General features: G+C 38.1%; 3 protein-coding genes across 3 annotated transcripts; 1 reads left to right on the top strand and 2 right to left on the bottom strand.

Moving 5' to 3' along the window:
- Positions 1-1,428: 1,428 nt before the first annotated feature.
- cul4b (cullin 4B) lies at positions 1,429-13,815 on the bottom strand. The gene is made up of 20 exons (XM_074674430.1): positions 12,901-13,815; positions 11,269-11,384; positions 11,074-11,177; positions 10,882-10,951; positions 8,234-8,307; positions 7,991-8,153; positions 7,713-7,802; positions 6,507-6,589; positions 6,353-6,420; positions 6,139-6,257; positions 5,869-6,061; positions 5,680-5,784; positions 5,483-5,593; positions 5,303-5,388; positions 3,619-3,726; positions 3,397-3,510; positions 3,209-3,314; positions 2,938-3,110; positions 2,715-2,867; positions 1,429-1,799 (listed from the first exon to the last, which is right to left on the bottom strand). The coding sequence occupies exons 1-20, from the start codon at positions 13,358-13,360 to the stop codon at positions 1,704-1,706; spliced, it is 2,592 nt and encodes an 863-aa protein (XP_074530531.1). The 5' UTR covers positions 13,361-13,815; the 3' UTR covers positions 1,429-1,703.
- A 1,668-nt stretch (positions 13,816-15,483) lies between these two features.
- Positions 15,484-18,832, top strand: mcts1 (MCTS1 re-initiation and release factor). The gene is made up of 6 exons (XM_074674216.1): positions 15,484-15,685; positions 16,124-16,276; positions 16,360-16,457; positions 18,158-18,291; positions 18,412-18,479; positions 18,569-18,832. The coding sequence occupies exons 1-6, from the start codon at positions 15,675-15,677 to the stop codon at positions 18,648-18,650; spliced, it is 546 nt and encodes a 181-aa protein (XP_074530317.1). The 5' UTR covers positions 15,484-15,674; the 3' UTR covers positions 18,651-18,832.
- A 1,577-nt stretch (positions 18,833-20,409) lies between these two features.
- On the bottom strand, positions 20,410-24,670 carry c1galt1c1 (C1GALT1-specific chaperone 1). The gene is made up of 2 exons (XM_074674243.1): positions 24,528-24,670; positions 20,410-22,014 (listed from the first exon to the last, which is right to left on the bottom strand). Exon 2 carries the CDS (start codon positions 21,998-22,000, stop codon positions 21,047-21,049), a length of 954 nt encoding a protein of 317 aa, XP_074530344.1. The 5' UTR covers positions 22,001-22,014; positions 24,528-24,670; the 3' UTR covers positions 20,410-21,046.
- Positions 24,671-25,020: the final 350 nt, after the last annotated feature.

Genomic DNA, 25,020 nt, shown 5'->3' with positions numbered 1-25,020 from the left:
CTATAATAATATTTATAATTTATAATATAATATTTCCTCTTTTTATAATAATAATAATTACAATAATAATAATAATAATAATAATAATAATAATTATTATTATTATTATTATTATTATTATTATTATTAAATAAAAAGAAAAAAACAATATAAAAAAATAATTAAAAACAATAGCTTGTTACACTGAGAACAACTAAAATAAAATTATTTCCTGACTAAAAACAACTGAAGAAAAACAAAAAGAAAAAATGAAATTAAGGAGGGCAGGTTCCAAAAAAAAATGTAATTAGCTTTTATGTTATGGGCAATTGCTATTTTTTAATTTAAAAACAGTTGTGAAAGGCATAATTATCATTTAAATTTTTTATAGGCAAGCCCTTAAACGATCTTTAATTGATTTTAGCTGCCAGGCAAGTCTCTAAAGCTATATTTTTTTTTCTTTTATTATTGGGGAAGTTTCCCTTTTTTTTTAACCTGGTGGATGAAGACAAGCTTAGTGCATTTATGAGTGTGTCACTATGGGTGTGTGCAATGTTGTTTATGTTGCTAACTGTTACAATATCATCAAATGTTAACTCTGACATGTAAAAAAAAAAAAAAAAAAAAAAAAGGCAATAAAGATGTAAAATTGGGGATTAATGATTAAAAAAAAGGAAACCCGAATGAAACAGCTGTTTTAATCTGAACCCATAAATCTAACAGACTCATACAAATGAGGGCTCTTCTCACTCATATTGTTACTCGTGTTGAGGAAATTCATTTGTGTTACCAGCACTTAAGGCCTGCAAGCCCCACAGGCCTTACATACAAAAATGTATCGTGTGTGAAGATGTGTAAGGACTGTAATGACACCAGGGAAGATGGAGAAATTGGCTTTGTGCTTTTAGTATACTTCCTAAGGGTTAACAAAAAACCTACAAAGCAGTTGACTGTCAGATGAGATCATTTAAAATGTTACTTTTGTGAAGTATGTACAAAAAATACAAAGTCAGAACAAATGAGTAAGTTAAATGCATATACTTGTACAACTGAACTGTTTTAGCAGCCTCAATATGCCCTATAACAAAGACGTGCTCCTTTTTGGCACAAAATGTTTGAACGCTTCATGTGTTCATGATCACAGCTTTATCAGACGGCTACATGGCCTTACAAATCCTTGCTGCACAACCATTCATTCAGCACAGAGATTTCCCAAATTGTCAAACATTTGACACTTACTGAAGAAACAAGCATCACTTTAGCAATTTTTTTTATCCTTTTTCTCTCCAATGTGTGGAACATTTAAAGTTTTGATAAGTGTCAGCATTTTCTTGGGGTATTGTGTGTAAAAAAGAAAGAGAAATGATTGATAACAAAGAGCATATTGATTCAAACTATGGACAAAGAAGAACCTAAGTTTGAAAATAAATATTTTTCCTCTTCTTTAAAAAAAAAAAAAAAAGGCAAACGCAACATCTGTGTTTCGTCTCTGTCTGTCCACGGCAGCAGTGCTGAGAAAAATGGACAATATTCTCTTTTCAATGGGCATGCAGTCCACAGGATCACAAGACCCCTGACAAAAAGACTAATCCTGTGGAGCAGTATCCATTCACTTGTCGGTCGCTGTGTTGAAGATGATACAGGTTAACGTCCACTGGAGCAAAGGTTTAGAGACTGATCTCCTCAGCCTGACTGAACCCTCAGCGTCTTTTTCCCCCCTCTTTCTAAGCCACGTAGTTGTACTGGTTGGAGTTCTCTTTGTCACGCTCCATATAGTCCCTGTCAATAAGAGACTCTATCCTCTTCTTCAAGTCAGCAGGCTGAAAGGGAAGAGGAGAAGCACAGGTTCACATGTGGGGCACATGCCAACATTTCTGGCTATTTTTAGACTTTCAAGTTAAACGCAACAGCAGAGAAAGCTGAGTCATGTTAGTCAATGCTGTAGCTTTGTAAACAAAAATCCTTTATGCAGGAGCAAGTCAAGTCTTGTTTTTAAAACTTGTTCTTTTGACTGCAGTTTTTCTGAAAGTACTTCAGTTGGTAGAACAATAAAACAAAAATAGCCCATATCACTCTTTAGACAGTCTTTAAGATGTATTCTACAAGAGTTGAACCTCTCTTTTAGAGAAATTGAAGAAAAAATGTGATGGAATTTGTGAATATTGCACCAAAAATATATTTCCTCTTTTTCTATTTGACAATAGTGGGCACAAGCGCACACTGCAACAGGTAGTATCAGGTTGGTGTCCCTGTATAGTTTTTTTTCTTTGCTGTAAAATCATCTTTTCTTGACTTAGTGTGTATGTGGTTTCTGCAAGACAGCCTCAAATGGACACCCAAGGAACTGCAGCTCCACATAGGCCTCATACTTTTCGACTAAAGGTTGATGCCTGGTACGAATATTAGATGATCTCAAAATATTTTATGTTTATTTTCAAAACAAAATTGTGTCAAATTTATGTTTTCAGTTAAGTCAAGTATCTCAGTCTGGTTTCTTTTAATCTGTGCTGTTGCAATGCGGGCTAATAATCCTTGAATAACATCATTATGTCACACTATACTAACCCTAACCTGAGCATATTTTAAATCATTAGGTTTTAAAGTCACAAATTTCATAATATCAATATGAAACCAAAATTAGACAAAATGAATACATTAATTATTTTCTACTTTCTTTTATAAAATTAATGACACATATTTTGTAAATTAAAGCAGTTCAGTGTTGTGTTTCTCACCTTGACGGGAAATTTGAGCTGATTGTAGACTTCAGACATCAACAGATTATGGCTCAGAGTCTTCCTCATCTTCATAATCCGCACAATGGCAGCGTCGATCTGATACTGACGATCCTGGAAGACTCTTTCTGTGGTGCTCGCCTGCTCCTCCACCTGAGAGGGAACATTTGTTAGAATCCTTCACCGTCACCTCAAATTAACTAAATCACTGAAAGACTTTTACCGTTTCTTTCATCTGAATCTGGTTGATTTTGATCCTGAACAGCTTGTGTTTGAAGTCGTCGTTGCAGGAAAACTTATCCCCGTCTTCTACGTCTTTGCTTTTTGGGATTTTGTGGAGGACGCGTGCTTTTCCGCAGGCCAGCGACTGCAGAGTCCTGCGTAGTTCACTGTCCTCTGTTGACAAACAGAACCAGGAGCGGTGTTTTCATCAATGAAAGACTTCTCCCTGCTTTAAAGAGCTGCCAGCTCCACTTCACTGTGATCATACAAACCTATTCCTGTCGCCAGTTTGATCTCCTCCAGAGTGAACTCCTCTCCTTCATTAAACATCAGCAGCACAAGCGTTTGGAAGAGGGACACCTGCAGCTCCTTCTTCCCCTTTAATCAGAGACATCACAGAGAAGAGTTAACACAAAGCTCACTCACTAAATGAGCCACACTCCCAGAATCCAGCCTGTACCTCTTTGAATTCAGCTTTTAAGACACAATGGCCGAGCGTGGACTGCCACTGTAGCTTCCTGCCGCTGTGTTTGCCCAGGTAGAAGGTCTTAAAAATCTCCTGCAGGCGCACCATCTAGACACAGATAAGAGCAGCGTTTCAGAGCAACACACAGTTTGTTTCAAGCAGCAGGCAATAAAAACAAACACGGTGTGAAAGTTTCAATATTTGCTCAGCACTCACCTCAGGAGGCAGGTGCACCTCCATCGGGACATAGGTCGGCCAGTAGCCCATGGTGAGGATGTTCACGGTTAGCTCGATGTTGCCAGGAATGTTTTGGCACTGCATGTACTACAGAAAGACAACAATGCACACTGATGTTAGAGACTTTCTTTATTCCTCAGTTATTTTTGGTCTTTTATGCTTTTTATCAGGGGACAGGGCTGTGGATCAAGCAGTAAACAGGATTAGAGTGGAGTCTAGCATACGGGCATGGTTGGATCTGCCGAAGGGTTTGCCTTTGGGGTGTGCAACCTAGACCTCTAAACTTTACCAGCCCCGAGTGAGAGACATTATGACCATCCAAACACAATACTATTAAATTCCTGATGATTGGCCTGCTCTCTGGAGGCCTGTCAGGGGGCGGAGCTAGAGGCAGACCTTGGTGTTTGAGCCCATTATGACCTCATTATTTCAGCAAGTCTCGTTAGGATCTGGTGTTAGGTCTAGGACCAGTTGTTTTAAGGTAATCTGATCAGATTTTGGTTATCATATTGGATCAAATTTTGAAAATGGGTTGTTCAAAGATCAAGTAATCCAATCCTAGTTTTAATTTGGATCAAACCTTCAGTTTGTGTAGTTCAAAACTTTTCAGTAGAAATTAGATAACTTTGATCCCATTATCCTGATCCATACAGGGGGCAGGATGTTAAGGTAGATTTCAGAAAAATGTTGTAAAGCTTTAAAATTGGTCAGATAATACAACATTAGTATCATTTAGTGAAAATACTTTTGTTTACATTTTGAGCTTGACTTGTTTCACCGTTACTGTGACAAAGTTGATATAGTAGACACAGGCCACTAATGAAGCCCTTTAGTAAAGTAACACAACAATAAAATCAAAATGATCTTTTTCCCATGAAATGATCCTCAAAACAGGTTTCAATAATAAACAAAAAATATGTATTTAATTTTCTGTCTTTTATCACTTTATATTAATTTCAAAGGAAAAATCACCAGAGAGGAACCTGTCAAAATAATTTCTGACAGAACCAGAGGTTGATCTGGTTCTTCAACAGGCTCAGGTGCATCATTAACATCAGCACAGACAGGGACATAGCACCTGGTAGAGATGTTGTACAGGACAAGGCATGCAAATATGATGTGTAATATGTTTTTCTCTGAACATCCTTTATTTTGTGCACATTTAGCCTTTGTAACTGTTTTTTTAAATATCCACAATGTCTTTATTAATATACATTTGTTTTTTTGTGTTGTTTCTCAGATAAAGAGTCATAAATAAATTATAAATGGAAGTTAATGTTTCTGTTATTTTTATGTTTTGTCTCAAAATAAGAAACACTTTATGTGAGTCTTGTTCTTTACAGAGCTAGTAGCTCACATTGTGATACATGGTCCCATTTAGGACCCTGGTAATCCAGATTTCTTGAAAACTGTGTAACCAGATCAGGGTGGTACAATCCAATGTTGCTTTGAAAAACCCGCACAAAACTGAGACTGATTACCTGATCCTAGGTAGCAGAATACAGTTTACGGAGAGATTCGGGTATTTCTACAACATTTGAATGTGTAGAGGTTTGAAAATCTGCACACGCTCAGTCTGAACATCTGGCATTGGTACCTAAGATCCAGGTTTACAACAGAAGAAAGCAGAATGCCCCTCTTAAAAGTGTCTGTATGTTCTCACCTGCTTGAACTGCACCATAATGTCTTTTGAAAGCTCCATATCTTTGAACATTCCCTCCAGTTTGCTGGTGAATGCTGCTCCACATTCTGTCAGGAGTCACAGACAACAGAAATGGTCACAAGTCAAAGTGTGTTCAGGATGCAGAGTGTGTCTGTTTATAAAACTGAAGACCGCACTGACCGTGTTTCAGTTTCGACAACATCGATTTTTCAGCATCCACTGAGGCACTTTTTCCAACCAGCAACCTCTTAGCCAGGTCTTTTTTGTAGAAGGCCTCGAAAACGTCTTTTCCTGTGGTCACAAAACATTTTTGTCTTAAAAAAACAAACAAAACAGATAAAAAATTGAGCTGAATCATGTGTGGCTGTAAAGATTACCATAGATGAATCTAAAGATGATCATAATCTTATCCAGCATCTTCTCCAGCTCTTCGTCCGTCGCCTCTTTGTTTCCTGCTCTTAGCTTTGAGTCCACGTGTTTTGCTACACAGAAAAGAAGATATCAAATTAAAGATATTATCCTTTTTTTTTACAACAGAACAGCAGTTATAAAATAAAAACATTTACCTATGAGTTCTGCAGGTTTATTTGGCCTCTTATTGATGAAAGTCTCAAACGCCTCTTTCATGGCGTTGACAAACTTCTCGTTCTTCATGAAGCAGACGTCGATGATGTGATCAACCTTGTCCTTAAAGTCCAGCAGCTCTTGCACCATTGTTTTGTCTTTTTCTGGATTGATTACGATTGTGCTTCCAAAAGCCTGCATAAAGATAAGTTAATACACAAAAACTCTGATCCCACAGCTCCTCCAATCACGCCTCCATCGTGGTGTTTTACCTTTATGTACTCTATCCAGTGCTGCAGGAGGACCTGAACTCCGCCTCGCACTCGACTGAAGAGCTGATAGAGAAGGGACAGGTCCTGAATTCTGTTTTCATCCAGCAGGTGAGTCAGCCCTACGAGTGTCCAACAACACAAAGTCAGACAAAGGCCTGATTTGCACATTTAAGCCTCTTGTGCAGAAATACAGAGGATTCACCGTCGTGTTTACCTTTCTGCAGGGTAGCAGTAAGATGTTCACCCAGCAGCTGTTTCTCCACGGTAGCAATGAGCGGTTTCCTGAGCAGGGGGAGGAAACAAAAAGGTTAGGGTTCACATTAATCTTAGTTTAGAGTCAGAAAGGAAAAACTGATTCCAACACTTACTGCGTGCTCTGATCGAGATACGTGATCACTCGGTCCGCCTCCTCCTCCAGGCGTTTGTTGACGTGATGGAGATACTCTGGTACCTGCAAGACAGAGAAACGTAGAGATTAATATCTTCATATTGACTTTTTAAATTGACTTCAATGGTGTGTTTCTTCAAATTGTAAAGGGCTTCACATGGAGTTGAAATGAAAATTAGTCAAATAAAATTAACTGAAGCACAGTGTTCGATACTTTTCACATTTGAAGTGATACGGTACCGATGCCCGGTACTTGGCAATCAGAACCGGTACTCAACGGTACCAATTTTTGGTACTTTTTTGTGTTTATGTGGTAAAAAATACAATTTTGTTAATGATAAAGTATAACATTTTTTGAATTTAATATATATATTCTTCAATATGTAACCTTGCAATGCTGTGTTCTTCTTCACTTCCTCACAGTGGCAAGGATGCATTTAGGTACCTAAACATAGTACCTTTTGGTGTTACGTGAATCGGTACCCGGTACTTTTGACAGAATTTGGTCGGTACCTATAAAAGTACCTAATTCGGTACCCATCCCTATATTTCACTTTAAGTCTTATCAAAAAGTGGACTTATAGAGTGACTGTTGCAATAAGACTGATGGCCAGAACAGGAAGAAGAAGAGTGAAGAAGGATAAAAACAAAAGTCCACCACAGGAACTGGGGTCTTAATTTGGAAAGTACTCCCCCGAAGGCAGAGGTGTTTTAAGGGGTAGATCAATTACCCCAGAACTAAATTAAGACCCTGGTCCCTGTGGTCAAAAAGCACATAGTTTCTGAAAAAGTCTCCAGTTCCTAATAAAAGCTGGTTGTAACCAGGCAGTCTCTATCACAAGCCAAATGAAAGCACCAAGGCTGCAGAGATCTTCTGGTGCTTCATCCCTTTTTCCAATTGCATATTTTATCCATTATTTTAAAAAGTAGACAAAAACAGGAGTTAAACTTTTTATCAACCATGCAAAACTTGGACAACAGTCTGTGTTTAGAGGATCAAGTTCCTCTTCATTGCTGTTTGGAGTCTTCATCGTGCTGCCTGATGTTGCAGTTCATGTTTCAGTGCAGATGCTCAGCATATGTGCAGAGTAAAAAGACCATCAATGTCAAGCCACTTACTCAGTGAAAAAGAAAAACCAGAGCTAACACTGAAATGTGCCTCGAGTATGAGGTTCCCATAAATCACCTCTCTCTCCTGCATCAGCCTCTGTCCCTCGGCGGCGTACAGTCGATTAGTTTCCTCCAGAAATCGTTGCTCGAAGGAGTCTTGATAAATCTGTCATGGATGAAGAGAGCACGGGTTTCATTAAAGTCATTTGTCAACAGGAAAGTGACACTTCATCACGGCCCTGCAGCTCATAATCTCACACAAACAAAGCTGCCAGAGTTTCTCACTTTGAAGGAAACGGACACAATCCAGATTCCTCACACTTAAAAAAGCGGTAACAGTCCACAGTTAGTCACCTGAAGGTCAGAGAGCATGCTCAGAAGACTCCTCAGCAGACTGCGGTCTATCGCCTCCCCGTTACGCTCCCTCTCAATGAGCAGAAGGATCCCGTCGATGGTTTTACTCTGGACCTTCAGGTCGCTGATAATGTAGAACCTGAACAGCTCCAGACCCATGTCCCTGCAGACCAGACCAGATCTTATTAGACTTTCAAAAATCAGCCTCGTAGTGAAGATGAGCTGGAACCAGTGAGTACTCACCAAATCGACGGCAGCATCGAGTTTTGTAAAACATACGTGCGATCCAAAAACAAAAATATACTCCTAATCATAATCTGTGAACAAAGGAAAAGTCACAGTTGATGATGAGATAATCATCAATAAACATTTGTTTCTGATCAAAGTTAAAGGGGTAGTTCACTGATTTCACACCTCAAGACCTCAGCACAACCTGAACTTTAATGAGAGGGAAAACAGTCGTTTGGTTTCTGCTGACTCTGAGGCAGCTCTGTTTTAGATTTGAAAACGGATTTTTAATATTTCCCAACAGATTGCTTCAGTGGTCTCTGGTGTCATGCTCGTCGATTAAACTAAAAGTGCTAATTTTAAAGGTCTTCAGGAAGAGCATTTTTAATCTAAGGGCACGCTTTGATGTGGATTTAATTCACTGGTGAACAAAATATAATTAAGGGGGTTTCTAAATATTCTCATTTTTTTCCTGGGTGGGAATATAGTTGGCAATAGTCACAAGATTTTGAAAAAAAACATGATCCAAGGAAGTGTTTTTGTCTTATTTTTAGATTTTTAGTTTACCTAATAACTCCAGAGGGAAAAATTACGCCTGAATTGCTTGTAAAGAGTAAAAAATATCTTTGGATGGGGTATAAAACATTTTCTAGTTAAGTTTCTTGAAAAATGACATAAACACTTGATTAGATTTGAGTTTTTGCATGTAATCCCTGTAGAATTTCCCAGTGTTCAACTGTTAAACACCAAAAAGTTCAAATGTGTTTCTTTTAAACAGAAACTTGCACCATTTACCTAAATCAACAGGTGTACAAACTTCAGCGCACATGGGGGAGTTTTGCATGCTACACAAACATGAATGGATGATGACAGAAAGAAATCCACTCTTACGTTTCCTTAAAAAAGACAGCACCACCAGTCTCACCTGTATAAAGCTGTGGCATTGCTTTGAATTGCACTAATTAAGGACTGCAGTATCATGTGTCTCAGGTCTGACTGCATAACAAAATGAGTTGATCCATAGGAGCTGTTAATTGAAATTATATGAATGTAAAGGAGTTTTTTATGTGTATTGTGTGTTGTACTAGAGGACAATTAAGGTTTTCAAAATCCAAAGTATTTCACAGATAACATGATAGACCTTTGCTTAGTCTTCTTTATTCTTGGTCTGTTATAACCAGGGATGGGTACTGAATTAGGTACTTTTATAGGTACCAACTAAATTCTGTCTGTAGTACTGAGTAACGATTCATGTAAAATCAAACGGTACTATGTTCAGGTACCTAAATACATCCTTGTGACTATGAGGGAGAAGAAGAGTTGTCAATTTTCAGTGCTCAACATGAACACAGCCTGGTAAGATTGTTTATTTCTCAATAAATGTGTTGAATTAAACAACTTTGGGATTTTATTATTAAACAAATTAATATTTATTACCACATTAACACTCAAAAAAGTACTGACAAAACTGGTACCGTTGAGTACCGATACCACTTGCAAGGTCTCTGTCATCAGTACCGTACCGTTTCAAATGTAAAAGGTACTAGAGGTAGACCGATATATGGACATTTGTCTCTATCGGCCATCGGCCGTATTTTCTTTTAAAAAGACGATTTTTGATCTGTTGTATAAAATGATGCAATTTTTGATCAGGCACAAAAAAGATGAGCACCTCAAACTTGTGGAACCACTTGGATACATTACATACTTTAGTTCAAATTATATTAATAAGTTTAAATTTCTTTTTTGACATTTTAAGAAGAGTGTGAATGTTTACTACTGCTTGTTACATTGTGTGTTTACTCAGACAAAATATTTCATTGTTTTGAAAGCTGAATAAATGTTCAGAGGACTGGACACGACTTGTTGTAGTAGATTTCTTTTAGTTGCTCAGAAATTGCTGCGTTTCACAAAAATGTGATAAATATATATTTATTTAACAATCGGCCTGAATATCAAATTGGAAAAATCGGCTATGCAAATTGGCATGGGCTGCCCAAATTTGGAAAGCATCGGCATCGGCATCGGCCCCCAAAAAACCCATATCGGTCGACCTCTAAAAGGTACCCATCCCAAGTTATAAATAAACCTCTCAGGGGATGCTGCCCCTACCACCAAGGCTCTTTCACTTTTAGCGGTAATCTCCTTTCTTACATTTTACACATGGATCTAAAGTACAAGCACTGGATGTACAGACTGAGCGTGTGCAGATTTTCAGACCTCCTCATATTCATATGTTGCAGAAATTCCTGAATCTGTCTGTGAACTCATCAAAACACTCTGTTTTATAAATAGCAGCAGATATTCATGAAACTTGCTGAAGTTATGAGGTCATCACATCAGGATCTCCTAACTAATTTATTAAGGATTGGAAAAGCAGGCCTCAAACACGAAGGTCTGCCTCCAGAGGGCCTGGCCAATCAAAGTGAAAGGGGTTTGTGAAGCAGGGTGCCTTAAAGAGACAACAACTAAAACAAAGTGTTTCAGAGGCTGAAAAAAAGGGTTTTCTAAAACACCAGGCAGAGAACAATAAGGTGTTTTTTAAGCTAAAAAAAATCAAGTTGAGATACTACAAGGGCACCAGAGGGACAAAACAAAGACCAAAAGGCACAATACCCCCTCTTTAAAGAAATAATCCTTAAAGCATGGTGGGTTTAACTTACCATTTGTCTGCAGTGATCTTGCCAGCATTTGTCAATTTTCTTTAAGAAAAGCACGCTGTCCAGGGCATCCGTACGAACAGAGTCAAGGCAAACTTTGGCTTTAATTTAAGAGCTTTCAAAGGCAGAAAATCAACACTTAGAATTACACAATCAATACCTCGTACTACATAACGAAAGCAGTGTAAAGGATATTCTCTGAACTGATCGATCTGTGCCTTGATGTGGTCTTCACACACGGCTCTCAGCTGTTTGTAAAGCTTAGCAGAGATCTTATGAGAGCACAGGTTCTCCACAGCCTGAGGGGTAGACAAAGACAAGTGTCAGAAAAGACTGTTTTCATCTCAGAGAAGGATCATAAACACAGTGGACAGACGGCAGGTGCGTTACCTGATAGAGCTCCTCCAGGTTGTACTTGATTGAAGTGCTGTTCTGTATGGCCTCCACCGCCTCCTTCAGCTTCTGCCAGGTCTCCTGCGTGTAGTTCTCCGGCAATTTGGGCTTTTCTGTGCGACACGGAAACACAACATGATGATGAGAGTGTGAAGTGACGCAACCTCTCAGTGACACCAGAGTGTGCTGTGTCACCAGCGCTATTTTAAAACAGCTGTATTTGTTTCTATTTAAAGGTGACAGGTGACGGAGACCAAAACAAACCAATCACATGTTAATTTATGTTTTTTTGACACCATATCACTGAGGGATTAAGCACTTTGGGGGGAAAAATATTTATTATACAATATTTTTTTATCCTGACTTAGTTAATATCAGGACCAGCTGTATTTCTGTGTAAGGTCTTGTATGGTATGGTCAGTTACATATGTTTGCATAAAGAAATCAGACTACATTCTGAAGTTTGTTCTTGACTGTTATGCATAAGTTCTGTCTCCCTGTTTACCTTTTTTTAAATAGAAATTAGCATTAAAACAGCATTAAAAACATCTGATTTGATTGTATTTTCTCATAACACTCAAACTGCAACAAATACTTGCATTATCTGTGACTTCTAACCCAAGTGTGAATCAATTTCAGTGCATTTTCAAGAATGTATGAGCCTTTTTTTTCTACTTTTCTGTTTCATAGAACTTATTAAATAAGTACATCTCTAAGTTTTGAAGTGTTACTTGACCCTAAAAACTTCGCTTTTCTGTGTGTGTCAACTTCCACTACAGAGCAGAGCCCTAGCCAAAGTGGTTATTCAAATTTGTAAATTAAATCACTGAAGGGAAATTCCTTTGGGATGAGTCATTTTGTTTACCAGGGGGTATTTACCAAAGTTCTGAGATTTGTATATTTGTATTTTAATGAATAAACTTGTGTATATGACTATGTACTCCTTGTTTTTCCCAACAGGAAGATCATTTTCCCCAATCTCACTTTTATTAAGTTCTCATTTTTATGCCTATAAATAAATTTGGGTACTTTTTTTTTATATAATTTGAACTATTTATAGTCTTAATTAAATTTCTGATGCTTCAACTTACTTTTAAACTTTTTCGAATTATTTTGGGGCATGCATTGGTCTCTTCTCTTTAATCATTTTATATGTTTATACTATTCTAAATGTTTAAGTGTCCTATTTTCAATTAATAGTCAGAAAACATGCTTTGTTGGAGACTCCTTTCCCCTTTTTTAAATCACATTTATACAATTTTGGTTTGTCTATGTGTGTGTCTATTTACAGTACATAGCGATTTCTCCAACATAATTTAAATCTCTTTTAACAAAGAATAAAAAAAACATGATATTGTCAAGTTTGATCTGCTCTGATCTTTGTTTTAGATATTTTTAGTTGTTGTAGGTTTCAGTCATTAATTGGCAGTTTAAAAGGGTCAATGTTTATAGTATATTAGCATTTAAACGAATCCATTTCAAGGGGAAATGTGATCTATTTAGTCTTATAGCACATTATTATGATGTATAGTCTGGTCTGCTTTATGTCCCCACCCCTGAGGTCTTGTATGAGTGGACTTTGATGCTGTCAGTAAATGTTTTGGGTTTTGAAATCACATTTTCTGCTACCTTTGAAGTTCTTGATGACTAGTTTCTTGGCAGCTCCGGGTTTACTGTTGGAGAAGGTGCCGGAGCCAGCGGTTTTCGTCAGCCCGTTCGCATGGTGTCCCACGCCGCCGGACAGGAACACGGATTTGCTTTTGTTATTGGAGCACGAAGCGGCGGCAGCCTCCTCAGCCATTTTCACATCCAGTCCTATGAAATCCACTGAATCCTCGAACCTCAACTTCTTCTGAATGTGCAGAGGAGTGGGGGAGCAGGAGGAAGAGGACGAGGAGGAGGAATTCAGGGTCTTTGGAGGCGAGGAGGAGATCGTGTCAGTAGTGTCTTCCCTCTCGGATCCGTTTATTTTCCTCTTCTTCGGAGATGTGATGGTACCGCTTTCGTTTTTGACATCAGTGGTCGATGCTCTTGCCTCCTGGGTTGGCGGTGGTGGGGGATTAGGGGAAGATAAACCTGTTGGAAACATGAAAAAACGGGGAATCTTTACAGCCAGTCTTATGTTCCTAAACTTCCAGGCTTGCCGGGAGATGGGCTCGGTGTCCGGGAGCTTTTGTCTTTTTCGTTTAACACAGGGAGTCCTTTCTCCAGATTAAAAAAAACACTATAATTTTCAAACTACCAGCTCCACTCCAATCGAGCCTGCTCTCTTTCTTGTTATTGCTGGCAGAAGAAGAAAGATGGTTGGCTATTGCTTCCTCTTTTTTGCCTCGTTTGTCTGCCCGCGTTGTCCGGTGTTTCCGTGAGAGCGGTTAAGTCGAGCGGCCGTTGACGAGAAGTCTTCGCTGGAGAAATGTGGCAGCGGGGAAATGAGGCTTTGATGATAGTTTAACAGCCGCCGGGAAAAACGCGAAAATAGTCACTCATGAAAGCTAGTCGGTGACCCCACCGGAAGTACTTTGTGCAAAACTACTTTTTGCTCAAGCATGTTTTTTAATACGGACTGAAATGTAACGACTGAGCTGACCACAAGGTGGTGCCATGCCAACGCCAGTGACACAAGTCATATATATATATATATATATATATATATATATATATATATATATATATATATATATATATATATATATATATATATATATATATAAATATATATATATATATATATATATATATAAAATCATTTTCTTCATTAATATATTTTTAGTTACAAACTGTAAGGCACAGAACAGTTCATATCCAATCACAATGTGTACATTCGGTTGAGTAGGAAAAGTAACATAAAACAAACATTACACAGAACAGTGTATGTCAACAAAGAAATAAATAAATTAAAGAGAAAAAAAATTATAGTAATAAAATAAAACAAAATACATTTTTTTATTTCATGGTCAAGGGTCAATTAAATTATAATTTTGTATTTGATTTAGAAGCTCTATTAGATTTGTCGATTTCATAAGTTTTCTAGATTTATAATACATTTTAAACTCATTAATAAAACCTTTAACTGCAGGTGGGGACTTGAAAAATTTAGAGTTATGTATGTAATGTTTTGCCAATAAAAGGATTACATTAACCAGCAAGTTGTCTGATTTGTTTTCTAAAACCATTCCATATAAAATATCTACATGTGATTCTAATTTAATTGGTATTCTTTCTCTCCAACCATAGCTGGATCTGGGACCAAAAGTTTTGAACACATTTACATTCATAAAAATATGACATGTGGTTTCCACTTCATTTTTACAAAAGACACATTCATTACTATCAAAATTAAATCTTAGTCTTAAAAATTCACTTGAAGGATATATGTTGTTGATAACTTTAAAATGAATTTCCTTGGATTTTGGAAGTTTGGGATACTTTAAATATCCTGTTCTTAACTTTTTAACCTTAACCAAGTCATAATCTTAAAGATCTTGGGTTCTACTGTACTGTTTTGAATAAAGCTCATCAGTTAGTATTTGTCTAATGAACTTGTTATTACATTTTTTGTCAAAAAAAAAGTAAATCATCTATAAGAAAACTTGGTAATCTGCATATTGAGTTGGAGTGAACACAAGTCAGATATCTGGCAACTGACAAAACATCTATGACATACTGACACCTTTTTAATTATCCAATCTGTGTTGTTTCATATTCTCTCAATATTTTTTTTCTTACAAAAATTATTCAGACAACAGAAAAATGGCTTAAAATATTACTTTTGATGAGTCAACCTAAGACTGAAAAAAATGCATTTTCCTACAACATCTTTCCTTATTGTGTGAAAATACCAGTGTCTGCATGGCTAGCTGTGTTAGTTGTATTACTCTGTGGGCTTTTGTTCCTTTATAACTAACGAGTAAAATTAAGTATTCATTGGCCATCCAGTGGCCCTAGTGTTTTGAGGCCACTGGAAGCAGGATTGGTTGAAGAGTACATTAAAACAGGGGGAAAAAAATATGATGTAAATTTGATGAAAGTTTTTAATTTTTCTGTTTTTCACAAAGTGATAAAAATTCACAGTGACTGTTTTGATAGTGAAAAAAAACTAAATAAATATTAAATATGAATTTTGAATTGCGTGTTAATGAAGAAAAACCATAGAGAAAAACTGACAGCAAACCAGTCACCGTGCTGAGGCCTGACCTGCCGTGAAACATATGCAGTTGTCGTAAAGTGACGCAATCATATCGCTTTCCTCTCGGAGTTCGGAGCAGGCGTGGATTAGCATTAGCATAACATGATAGATTGTTAGTTTATTGTTGATTTTTCGCGTTATCAGTTGCAGGTTTTGTGTTTAAAGGGGAGACGAGTGCTGTTTCATTTGAGTGTTGGGGACACGGAAACCATCGAGGATGTTTAAGAAGTATGTGTTGATCTTTGTTTCCCCTGTGGTAGCATTAGCTTAGCACACATAAGCAGCTGGACGCATTTTACAGTCTGTTATTAATGATATTTAATCATCTGCTTTACCAGAAAACACACTTCTTCATCGTCCTGGTTTCTAATAACGCCATAGTGTCCTAAAACCAGGAACGGCAGCATTATTAATTCATTCAAATGGAGCTAGTCACATCTGTAGTTGATGTTACAATATAGTCTCTTAGATCTTTTAACATGTACTTAAGTTACTTTTATTTTCTGATTGGGCCGTTAACTGAAACATATAATCAAAGCTATTAAACAATATCATTTTTGATAGTGGTTTTTACTGCAGGGATACCCGCAGTAAAAACAAAAGTACATACATGTTTGTTTGTGCCTGTTTATTTCAAAGTGTTACTATTTCTGTTTATACTTTCAGATTTGATGAGAAAGAAAACGTGTCAAACTGCATCCAGTTGAAGACATCGGTGATCAAAGGCATCAAAAATCAGCTGCTGGAGCAGTTTCCCGACATCGAATCATGGCTCAACCAAATCATGCCAAAAAAGGACCCGGTCAAAATTGTCAGATGGTATGACTTTGTGACTCATTGACATCTCGTTTATTTCAAAGTAATTTATTTATGCATCATTTTGCTTTCGACTCTCCCCATAGCCATGAACACATTGAAATCCTGACTGTGAACGGAGAACTGCTTTTCTTCAGACAGAGAGAGGGACCATTTTATCCAACCCTCAGACTGCTGCATAAATGTAAGTTCTTCTGGCACAATCTGCTCACTGATTATGTTCCTGTTAGATCTGTGAAAGCTTAACCCTGTCACAGATCTAACAGGGTCAGACTGTTACATCTTTAAGGGATCCCTTGCAGACTGTTTTTCAGCACTTAATGAACATAGTAGGTGGGAATGGAATTACCTGGAGTTCATATTGTGATCTGAAACCAAACAAGCAGCCCAAGGTCTAAAAAATATGAAAAGCGATTAAAACTGAGTCCACTTGGAGCTGGCTTCAAAAACCATACAAACCACATTAACACCATACCTAAAAGTGGTTCCTACTGCAGAAATATTACTGTTTACAGCAAATTTCAAAAAGCCTTTTTCTTGAATAGATAATTTCTATGTCAGCACATAGTGTTCAAGGGAAGAATATTTTTTTGTAACTCTTTGTTTTCATAGTTATTAAACTTACATATTGTTACCCATATACGGGCAGGGTTGACTTGACTGAGAGATGGGCACCCCTGCAGCTGTCTACAAAAAGGCTGAAGGCCTGCCACTTTGTCTCACCCCAAATTTAATGAAGTTTGAACGCCAATGATGGGTTTCAAAACTTCCTACCAACACATGGGTGACATCATTGAAACTGTTTATACTTTACATAGCCAATGCATAAATATACGTAGTCTATTACAAGAGGAAACCTGTAAGCATTGAAGGTTTAACAAACATTGAAACACAGAATTTTTGTTTTTTTGTTTTTTAAGGTGCATGCTTTATGGACTAGCACTTGACTGTGTGGCCTGGGTTTAACTTGCAACACCTTTGTCACAAATCACTCCTCACTTTTAGTCTGTCTTCTGCTCTATCCACTGTCTTCTTCTCCCTGATTAAATGCATAAAAAATACTCAAAAAATCTTTTAAAAATGTAAATACTTAAAACTAGGGATGGGTACCTTTTATATTTGAAATGATACAGTTCTGATGCCCAGTATTGGTACCTATTTTCAGTATTTTTGTGAGTGTTTATGTGGTGAAAAACAATTTTCTTAATCATAAAATTCTCCAAGTGTTTCAATTTAATATATTTATTTCTCAGTATATAACCTTGTAATGCTGTGTTCATGTCCTGCATGGAAAATCAGCTCTTCCACTCTCACAGTCACAAGGATGCGTTTAGGTACCTAAACATGGTATCGTTTGATTTCACATGAATTGGTACGCAGTACTAGAGACAGAATTTGGTAGGTACCTATAAAAGTATCTAATTCGGTACCCATCCTGACTTAAAACAGCCTAAGTTAGCTTGATGCTATGTGTCTTCACAAGCATACAGTATGCATGTCTGGTATAATTTACCAATCTTTAACTTGATATTTACAAATAACTTTAATTATCTGGTCTATCAAAATGGCAATAACAAAAAGTACATCGATAAATACACAGTTACTTCTCAATTAGTCTATTTTTCAAGAGCCAGGGTCTCATTAAAATCATGCAGCACTTTGGATTTGATGAAAGAAAAAAAGCATACCACATAAAATCCTTGATACTATGAGGTGAGCTGATGTCTCATTGTTAGGTATACAATTTTCCCACTGGGAACTCAATCTTCCCCTGATGGAAGCCTAAACAATAAAGCTCCCCCTGGTGAGGAAATGTAGAATAGATCAGAGAGCCTTCCTTGTTTCTATTGATATTCTGTCACTAAATATTTTTTCTTCCCACAGATCCTTTCATTCTTCCACACCAGCAAGTAGACAAAGGGGCCATTAAATTTGTCTTAAGTGGAGCCAATATCATGTGCCCAGGGCTGACGTCACCTGGTGCTAAACTCTACCCAGCAGGAGCTGACACAGTCGTTGTATCCTTTTACAAACTGGTTTGACCATGAAGTCAAGTTGTGGAGCTGCTCTGTGCAATAACATAACAGCTGCTTTACAGCGTGAGTAAACCTGAGTTTGTCTTTAACAATCGAATGCAGGCCATAATGGCGGAGGGCAAACAGCACGCACTTTGCGTTGGCGTTATGAAGATGTCTGCAGAAAACATGTAAGAGTTTCTCTCATCTGTGTTTTCAAGAAGAAGTAAAAATAGTACGCTGTCACAACCCCTGATCATGATCTTTCTTTCTAAAACAGAGAAAAAGTCAACAAGGGGATCGGTATCGAGAATGTTCACTATCTGAATGACGGACTGTGGCACATGAAGACTTACAAATGAGGAAGTCAGCGTCATCATTGAAGAGCCCCTCCCACTACTGCACCCACTCACATTCACATGAAAGGCGTGGATCTCTCAACGTGAGGCCTGAGCTGCCAGTCAATTGTTTACACTTGAACTTAGCTGTGTAACCACCTGGAGGCTTTAAGCTAACTACCACAATGTACAAATAAAGGAAAGGCCGTGCTTCAAAACAAAATCTCTGTTGTAGTTTTTTACTTACTTTAATTTTTTCTTTTATCCAATCAAAGATGACACTTGTTTTACTTCTTCAGTCCTAAATCTTTTATGGTGATTCAGGAGTGAAGCAAATGGCAGTCATGAATCATTTTTGGTATGCAATTTATTAATAATACAGCTTTCAGGTTGTACCAGCTTCTGTGGCATAGATTGAACAAGGTCCTGGAAACATTCCTCAGAGAGTTTGGTCCATATTGACATGATAGCATCACACAGTTGCTGCAGATTTGTCGGCTGAACATCTATGATGAGAATCTCCCGTTCCACCACATCCCAAAGGTGCTCTATTGGATTGAGATCTGGGGACTGTGGAGGACATTTGAGTACAGTGAACTCATTGTCATGTTGAAAAAAACAGTCTGAGATGATTCCAGCTTTATGACATGGAGCGTTATCCTGCTGGAAGTAGCCATCAGAAGATGGGTACACTGTGCTCATAAAGGGATGGACATGGTCAGCAACAATACTCAGGTAGGCTGTGGACTTTAAACCATGCTCAGTTGGTACTAAGGGGCCCAAAGTGAGCCAAGAAAATATCCCCCACACCATTACACCACCAGCAGCAGCCTGAACCGTTGATACAAGGCAGGACGGATCCATGCTTTCATGTTGTTGAAGCCAAATTCTGACCCTACCATCTGAATGTGGAGCAGAAATCCAGACTCATCAGACCAGGCAACGTTTTTCCAATCTTCTATTGTCCAGTTTTGGTGTTGCTGTGTGAATTGTAGCCTCAGTTTCCTGTTCTTAGCTGACAGGAGGGTCACCCGGTGTGGTCTTCTGCTGCTGTAGCCCATCTGCCTCAAGGTTGGACGTGTTGTGCGTTCAGAGATGCTCTTCTGCAGACCTCTGTTGTAACCAGTGGTTATTTGAGTTACTGTTGCCTTTCTTTCAGCTCCAACCAGTCTCACCACTCACTGGATATTTTCTCTTTTTGGGACCATCCTCTGTAAACCCTAGAGATGGTTGTGGGTTAAAATCCCAGTTGATCAGCAGTTTCTGAAATACTCAGACCAGCCTGTCAGGCACCAACAACCACCTTAAATCACCTTTCTTCCCCATTCTGATGCTCGGTTTGAACTGCAGCAGATCGTCTTGACCATGTCTACATGCCCAAATGCATTGAGTTGCTGCCATGTGATTGACTGATTAGAAATTTACGTTAACAAGCAGTTGGACAGGTGCACCTAATAAAGTGGCCGGTGAGTGTGTGTATATATATATGCTTATATCATATTTTTATACATCTATATAGAAAGATAGACTTTCTTGAAAATGACAGTTTCCTCTGAGAATCTAATAGAGCACCTTTGGGATGTGGTGGAACAGGAAATTTCCATCACGGATGTTCAGCCCACAAATCTGCAGAATCCCTATGATGCAATCACTTCAATATGGAGCAAAAACTCTGGAGGGTGAATCTATGCCACAAAGATTTAAGGAAGCTCTGAGGGCAAAAGGGGTCAAAAATCAAAACCACAAATAGTTTTATCAGAAATTACTTTATTCATTATCCAAAACTTACTTTTTAAATGAGATCTGGTCAGTACAACACCCGTGTGTTCTTAAAATATCTGGATCACCATTTTAACATTTTTTTAAGATAAATAGTCGTTTTAGTTAACAGTGAGGTATAATCATTTTGTTTTAAGCAGTTAGGGCCAATATTTCAAATGCCGAGATGACCGAACACAGTAGAGCAAGAAACACATATCTGTACTCTCAGCGATAAAAAGAAGTTGTTCATATTGTAGTTAAGAGGTCCAAGCAACTTTCTCAATTTAAATAGTATCAGAAACTTAACAATCAGAAAATAGTTTTACTCAATAACTCGAATGTAGCTTTAAGACCACAAAAAGACAAACATTTAAGATACATAGCATTATTACAATAACCAAAACCTCCAGATCATCACGCCTCACGTCACATTTCCTATCTTCATTCATAAGAAAGGCACACCCACTGACCCTCTTTACCGCCACCAAAAAGGAATGGGGTGCTGATTGTGCCCAGTGCAAATAAGGTACAAATAAACATGACTGTTTTTCCCACCCAACAACCATGTTTTTACAAACAGCATTTGAAAAACTTCTCCCCAAAATAGAGTTTGCAATCATAGAAGCAAAATATTTAAAATGCCTCAAAGGGTTGAGTCTTTAGTCGTTGTCTGAACCTTCAGGAGGGAGAAAAACTAAAGAGTCGTGGAATTCGTGGCCGTAAGGTCGAAGTCTGTAAACTCCAAACATCATGACCTGCATTTGATTTGGAGACATCCCGTTGAATGTGACCGCCAAGTCTGAGCAGCAGCTCTCCACTACATTGCTGGGATTGTCCCTCATGTTGTCCTTAATCAGAGTTTCTACACTGTTGCTGTTGAACAAACCCTTTCCGTGTGCGTCTTCTCCGTTCTCTGCAAAGACACCGGTGTATTTGAGACACACGGCCAGCTGCTTGTCTTCACTCAGCTTCCAGAGGGAGTGTCCTCTCTCTGGACATTTGTCCTCATCTTTGAATATATCCACCAGCCTTTTCAACGCTTCATAACTCAGAACAATGCCGCTGTCGTACGTTACGTACTCCAGGTCGCCTGACTTCATGGCGTTGCCCAGGTAGAAGGGCTCGCTGGGATCCTTTGCAAGCACTAGGTATTTGAGATTCTCAATGATCGCAAACGTGGTGGCTTGTGCTATAAAGAACCAACGCAGGTCTCCCGCGTTCTCATAAGCATGCTTCAGAGCTTTCCGTAATCTCGTCCACTCATCTTTTTCATTCAGGTCCACCGCCTCCAGAGCCTTGGACTGCTCAGACGTGTAAAACACTGCCTTGTCACAGTGTTTACTCCAGGTGTCTAAAGCTGTAGCCCAGTAGACAATGATCTTGGGCTGGACCATGATGACACACGACACTCGGACTTGATTGGTCAACTCCTTCATCCGACTGTCAGAGAACTGTTGGAGCTCCTCTTTACTCAGAGCCAAGACGTGATGGTGGTTGTGGTCGTCCGTCCCAAAGTCTGTGCTGGGGCTGAAACTACTCAGGAGCGACAGCACTAGGCAGAAGAGGCCTCCCAGGACCACTCCCTTCATGAAAGAGCTGCCCTCTGACAACATTTTGGCAGCAGACACTAGAAAAAAAGAGAAACATATTAATCTAACTGATAAGGGAATGGACTCAGTTAGGCCTGTCACAATAATCAATAAATCGATTAACCGAATGATAAATAAAAACGTCCTCGGTAAGTTTGCCAGCCTCGATAAACTGACACGTGCGTGCATGTTTGTTTTCCTCCTCTCGTTCGACCAAAGAGGCTGAATGAGAAGATGGCTCACTACGTCTATCTTTCCTAACATCGGGGTGCATAGGTTCTATAGCGGATTTAGCAGATTTATAGCGGAGTGAGCATCTGTCAAAAATGTGATCTTTGGGGTGAAGACGGGGCTGCTGGCGCGTACACAGTGAGAGCTGAAGCGAGGGTCCTGAGGGGTAAGGAGGAAACACATACTAATATGAGCGATGGCACGAAAGATACGGTTCTTAAGCCGCCTGCCACAGTCCCAGTGTGGGAATATTTTGTTTTTTATCAGAATAAACAAAGTGTGAGCTCATGAACACCAACGAGCTGATATGTTGCATTTGTTTGAAAATAGTGGCGACGAAGAAGAAGAGGGGGAGGTGCAGCGGAGCCTTGTTCTTTGACAATTCGCTCTTACTGAGGCTTTTGGTCTGCAAAGTAAATAGAAATAAAAGCACAAAATGGTGGGCGCTCAAAGACAGATACATTGCCAAAGAAATGCAGCCCTTCAATACGGTTAAAAGCCAGAAATGTTTGACAGACAGTACTGATTGACTGAGAAAAAGTACATGTTACAAACAATTCAGGAACTGTATAAACTCCCTTTTATTTAGGCTATAGTTTTTATTGTTTTATTTTTTTTTTTTTTTGGAGTTTCGTTTTTTCTTTAGAGACAGGGTCTATGTTTTATTGTTTTTGATTAGTATCAATTATTTTCATTGACATGTATTTTTTTCTAAAAGAGAGTCCATTTCATTTTCATTGTATTTTTTTTCTCTTTCTTGTTTGTTAAATTTATTATATTTTTTGTTTAATTTATTTATTTTAAAGATCCTGACCTTTTAATTACAGTTAAATACTCTTAAGAAATTAAAGTTTCTTGCTTTTGATACGGTGTACTCACTTTATTATCCCATTTATCATAATTACATCAATGAAAAAATGGGAAAAAAAAATCAAAATAATATTGACAATGATATCGTTTATCGGCAATAATATTTTGGAAAATTATCGTCTCGCAAAATTTGTTATCGTGACAGGTCTAGACTCAGTATATACCTGCTACAGATCCTGCTTTACTTAACCGTGGCTGTATTTAATCCTTGTTTAAAAAGGGTGTCAGATTTAACAGTTTAATAATTCTCTCTAGTAAAACAAATAGGAGATGGTTTGATGAGGACATAATTCTCAGTTCCTGTTCGTAGATACAATGCTAAGTATGTTTGTATGTACAAGAAATATGAGAGTACTCAGGTTGTGATGTAACAGATGTCTGATGCCTTATTGTTTTTCCTTTTATCCATTCACTGTTGAAAAATATAACCAGGTCTACCTCCTACAAACTCCGACCTGTGTCTGAACCTTGTGGCTGTTCTCACAACAGACAGCAGGGCTACAGGGGACTGACCTACATTTGTTTCAATGAGTTCAATATCAAGTTGGAATAAATGAGCTCACAAAAGACTAGCACCATATTTGTAAGCAGACTCTTTGCATGTAATATCTTGACATCTCAAGCAAAAATAAATACTCAATAACCATTTTTTGTTTACATTTATTTTTTCAATAGAAGGTCCTCCTGGAAATCTTTCACCAGCAACTGCCCCCTGTGCCGTGTACTGTTATCTGTAATGTTTTTATTTTATCATGGACACTTCTTTGTTATCTTATGGCTTAGGAGAGGGCTTTAACAGCAAAGTGCGTAGCATTACATTAAGTTTTACAAAGCCAAATTGTCTTCTCTTGTAACTGGTTCTGCAGCTTGTTGTGCTGATCATCTGACACTATATAGAATAAGTAAACAGTGACTGTTTACACAGAACTGTATACCGTAGTTGACTTTACTCGACAGATTTCCTGGCTGATGTTCAAGTGGTTGATAGAGTGATGAGATGATGAACCAGGGTAAATTTAAAGACAGCTGAAACATTTCCTTCCTGTTTTCTGGTTCCTCTAACATGTGGGTTTGTTTGTCCACGTTTCCACAATCTTTGTATTATTTGTGCTTTTTGACGCTTAGCTATAGGAATATGAGCCTGTTAAACTTCTATGGGGTGTAATATTGCCTGAATATCGTCAAATAGAAAATTCGAGTCCCTACGTCCCTTCTGAGTTCCCGTTGTTGACCTGTTTGAAGAGATCTGTATGCTTTTAGTCACGAAGCCGACTTAGACATTAAAGAGTACATCGCGTCGAGTAAAAACAGGTCGATTGGTAGTCAACACGGCTGTAAATAGTTAGCATTAGCAGCGACTGACTTCTACGACGTTACTTTAGCTGCAAACACACCACACAGCTCATATTGTTACATTACAGCTTGTAGATGATAAAATTAATCAACGTACCTTAGTTAAGCTGCCGTGTCAGTTTCTGGTACTGTCGCTGCTCGTCTTTCAGCTCCCTCCTTCCGACCTTACCTGTTTGGTGAGGTTATCACCGTCAGTTTGGGCAGCCGACGATCAGCCAGCTAGCTGCATGCTTCAGCTGTTTAACATGTCACTTCCGGTTGGAGCAGTCATCTGACTGTTGTCATACCGGAGCGAGAAAAAAAATACTACACCAAAAAACTACTCTGGTAGTTGTAAATTACAAGCAAATTCTACTAAAAATAAGAAATAAAAAATAAAAATAAAATACATAACGACTTGGATTTATTTTAAACTACTAAGATCGTCTCAAACTAAAATACGGTAAACTTAAAAGAAGTTAAAAATTAAATCAACAAATAGATTTAAACAAAAAACAGTAATTCCAAATTGAATTAAACTACTAATGAATTTTGAATGTCATGTCACGTTATCCAAAAAGCCCGTTTCCACTTAGTGAAAAAAAAGGGAA

Source organism: Halichoeres trimaculatus, unplaced genomic scaffold (assembly GCF_033239565.1).
Source record: "Halichoeres trimaculatus isolate MK-OKI-2021-1 unplaced genomic scaffold, fHalTri1.1 fHalTri1_scaffold_7, whole genome shotgun sequence".
NCBI classification, from domain to species: Eukaryota; Metazoa; Chordata; class Actinopteri; order Labriformes; family Labridae; genus Halichoeres; species Halichoeres trimaculatus.
Note: the sequence above shows the minus strand (reverse complement) of the source record. Positions and strands in the feature narration are given on the sequence as shown.

Coding starts and splice junctions, on each gene's coding strand:
- c1galt1c1 (XM_074674243.1), bottom strand. CDS start 22,000: ATGTTGTCAGAGGGCAGCTCTTTCATGAAGGGAGTGGTCCTGGGAGGC.
- cul4b (XM_074674430.1), bottom strand. CDS start 13,360: ATGTTTCCAACAGGTTTATCTTCCCCTAATCCCCCACCACCGCCAACC. Junction 5,389..5,482: donor GTTGTCGAAACTGAAACACG/GTCAGTGCGGTC, acceptor GACTCCTGACAG/AATGTGGAGCAGCATTCACC. Junction 3,511..3,618: donor AGGTGCACCTGCCTCCTGAG/GTGAGTGCTGAG, acceptor ATCTGTGTCTAG/ATGGTGCGCCTGCAGGAGAT.
- mcts1 (XM_074674216.1), top strand. Junction 16,277..16,359: donor CCGGTCAAAATTGTCAGATG/GTATGACTTTGT, acceptor CTCTCCCCATAG/CCATGAACACATTGAAATCC. Junction 18,480..18,568: donor AAGATGTCTGCAGAAAACAT/GTAAGAGTTTCT, acceptor TTTCTAAAACAG/AGAAAAAGTCAACAAGGGGA.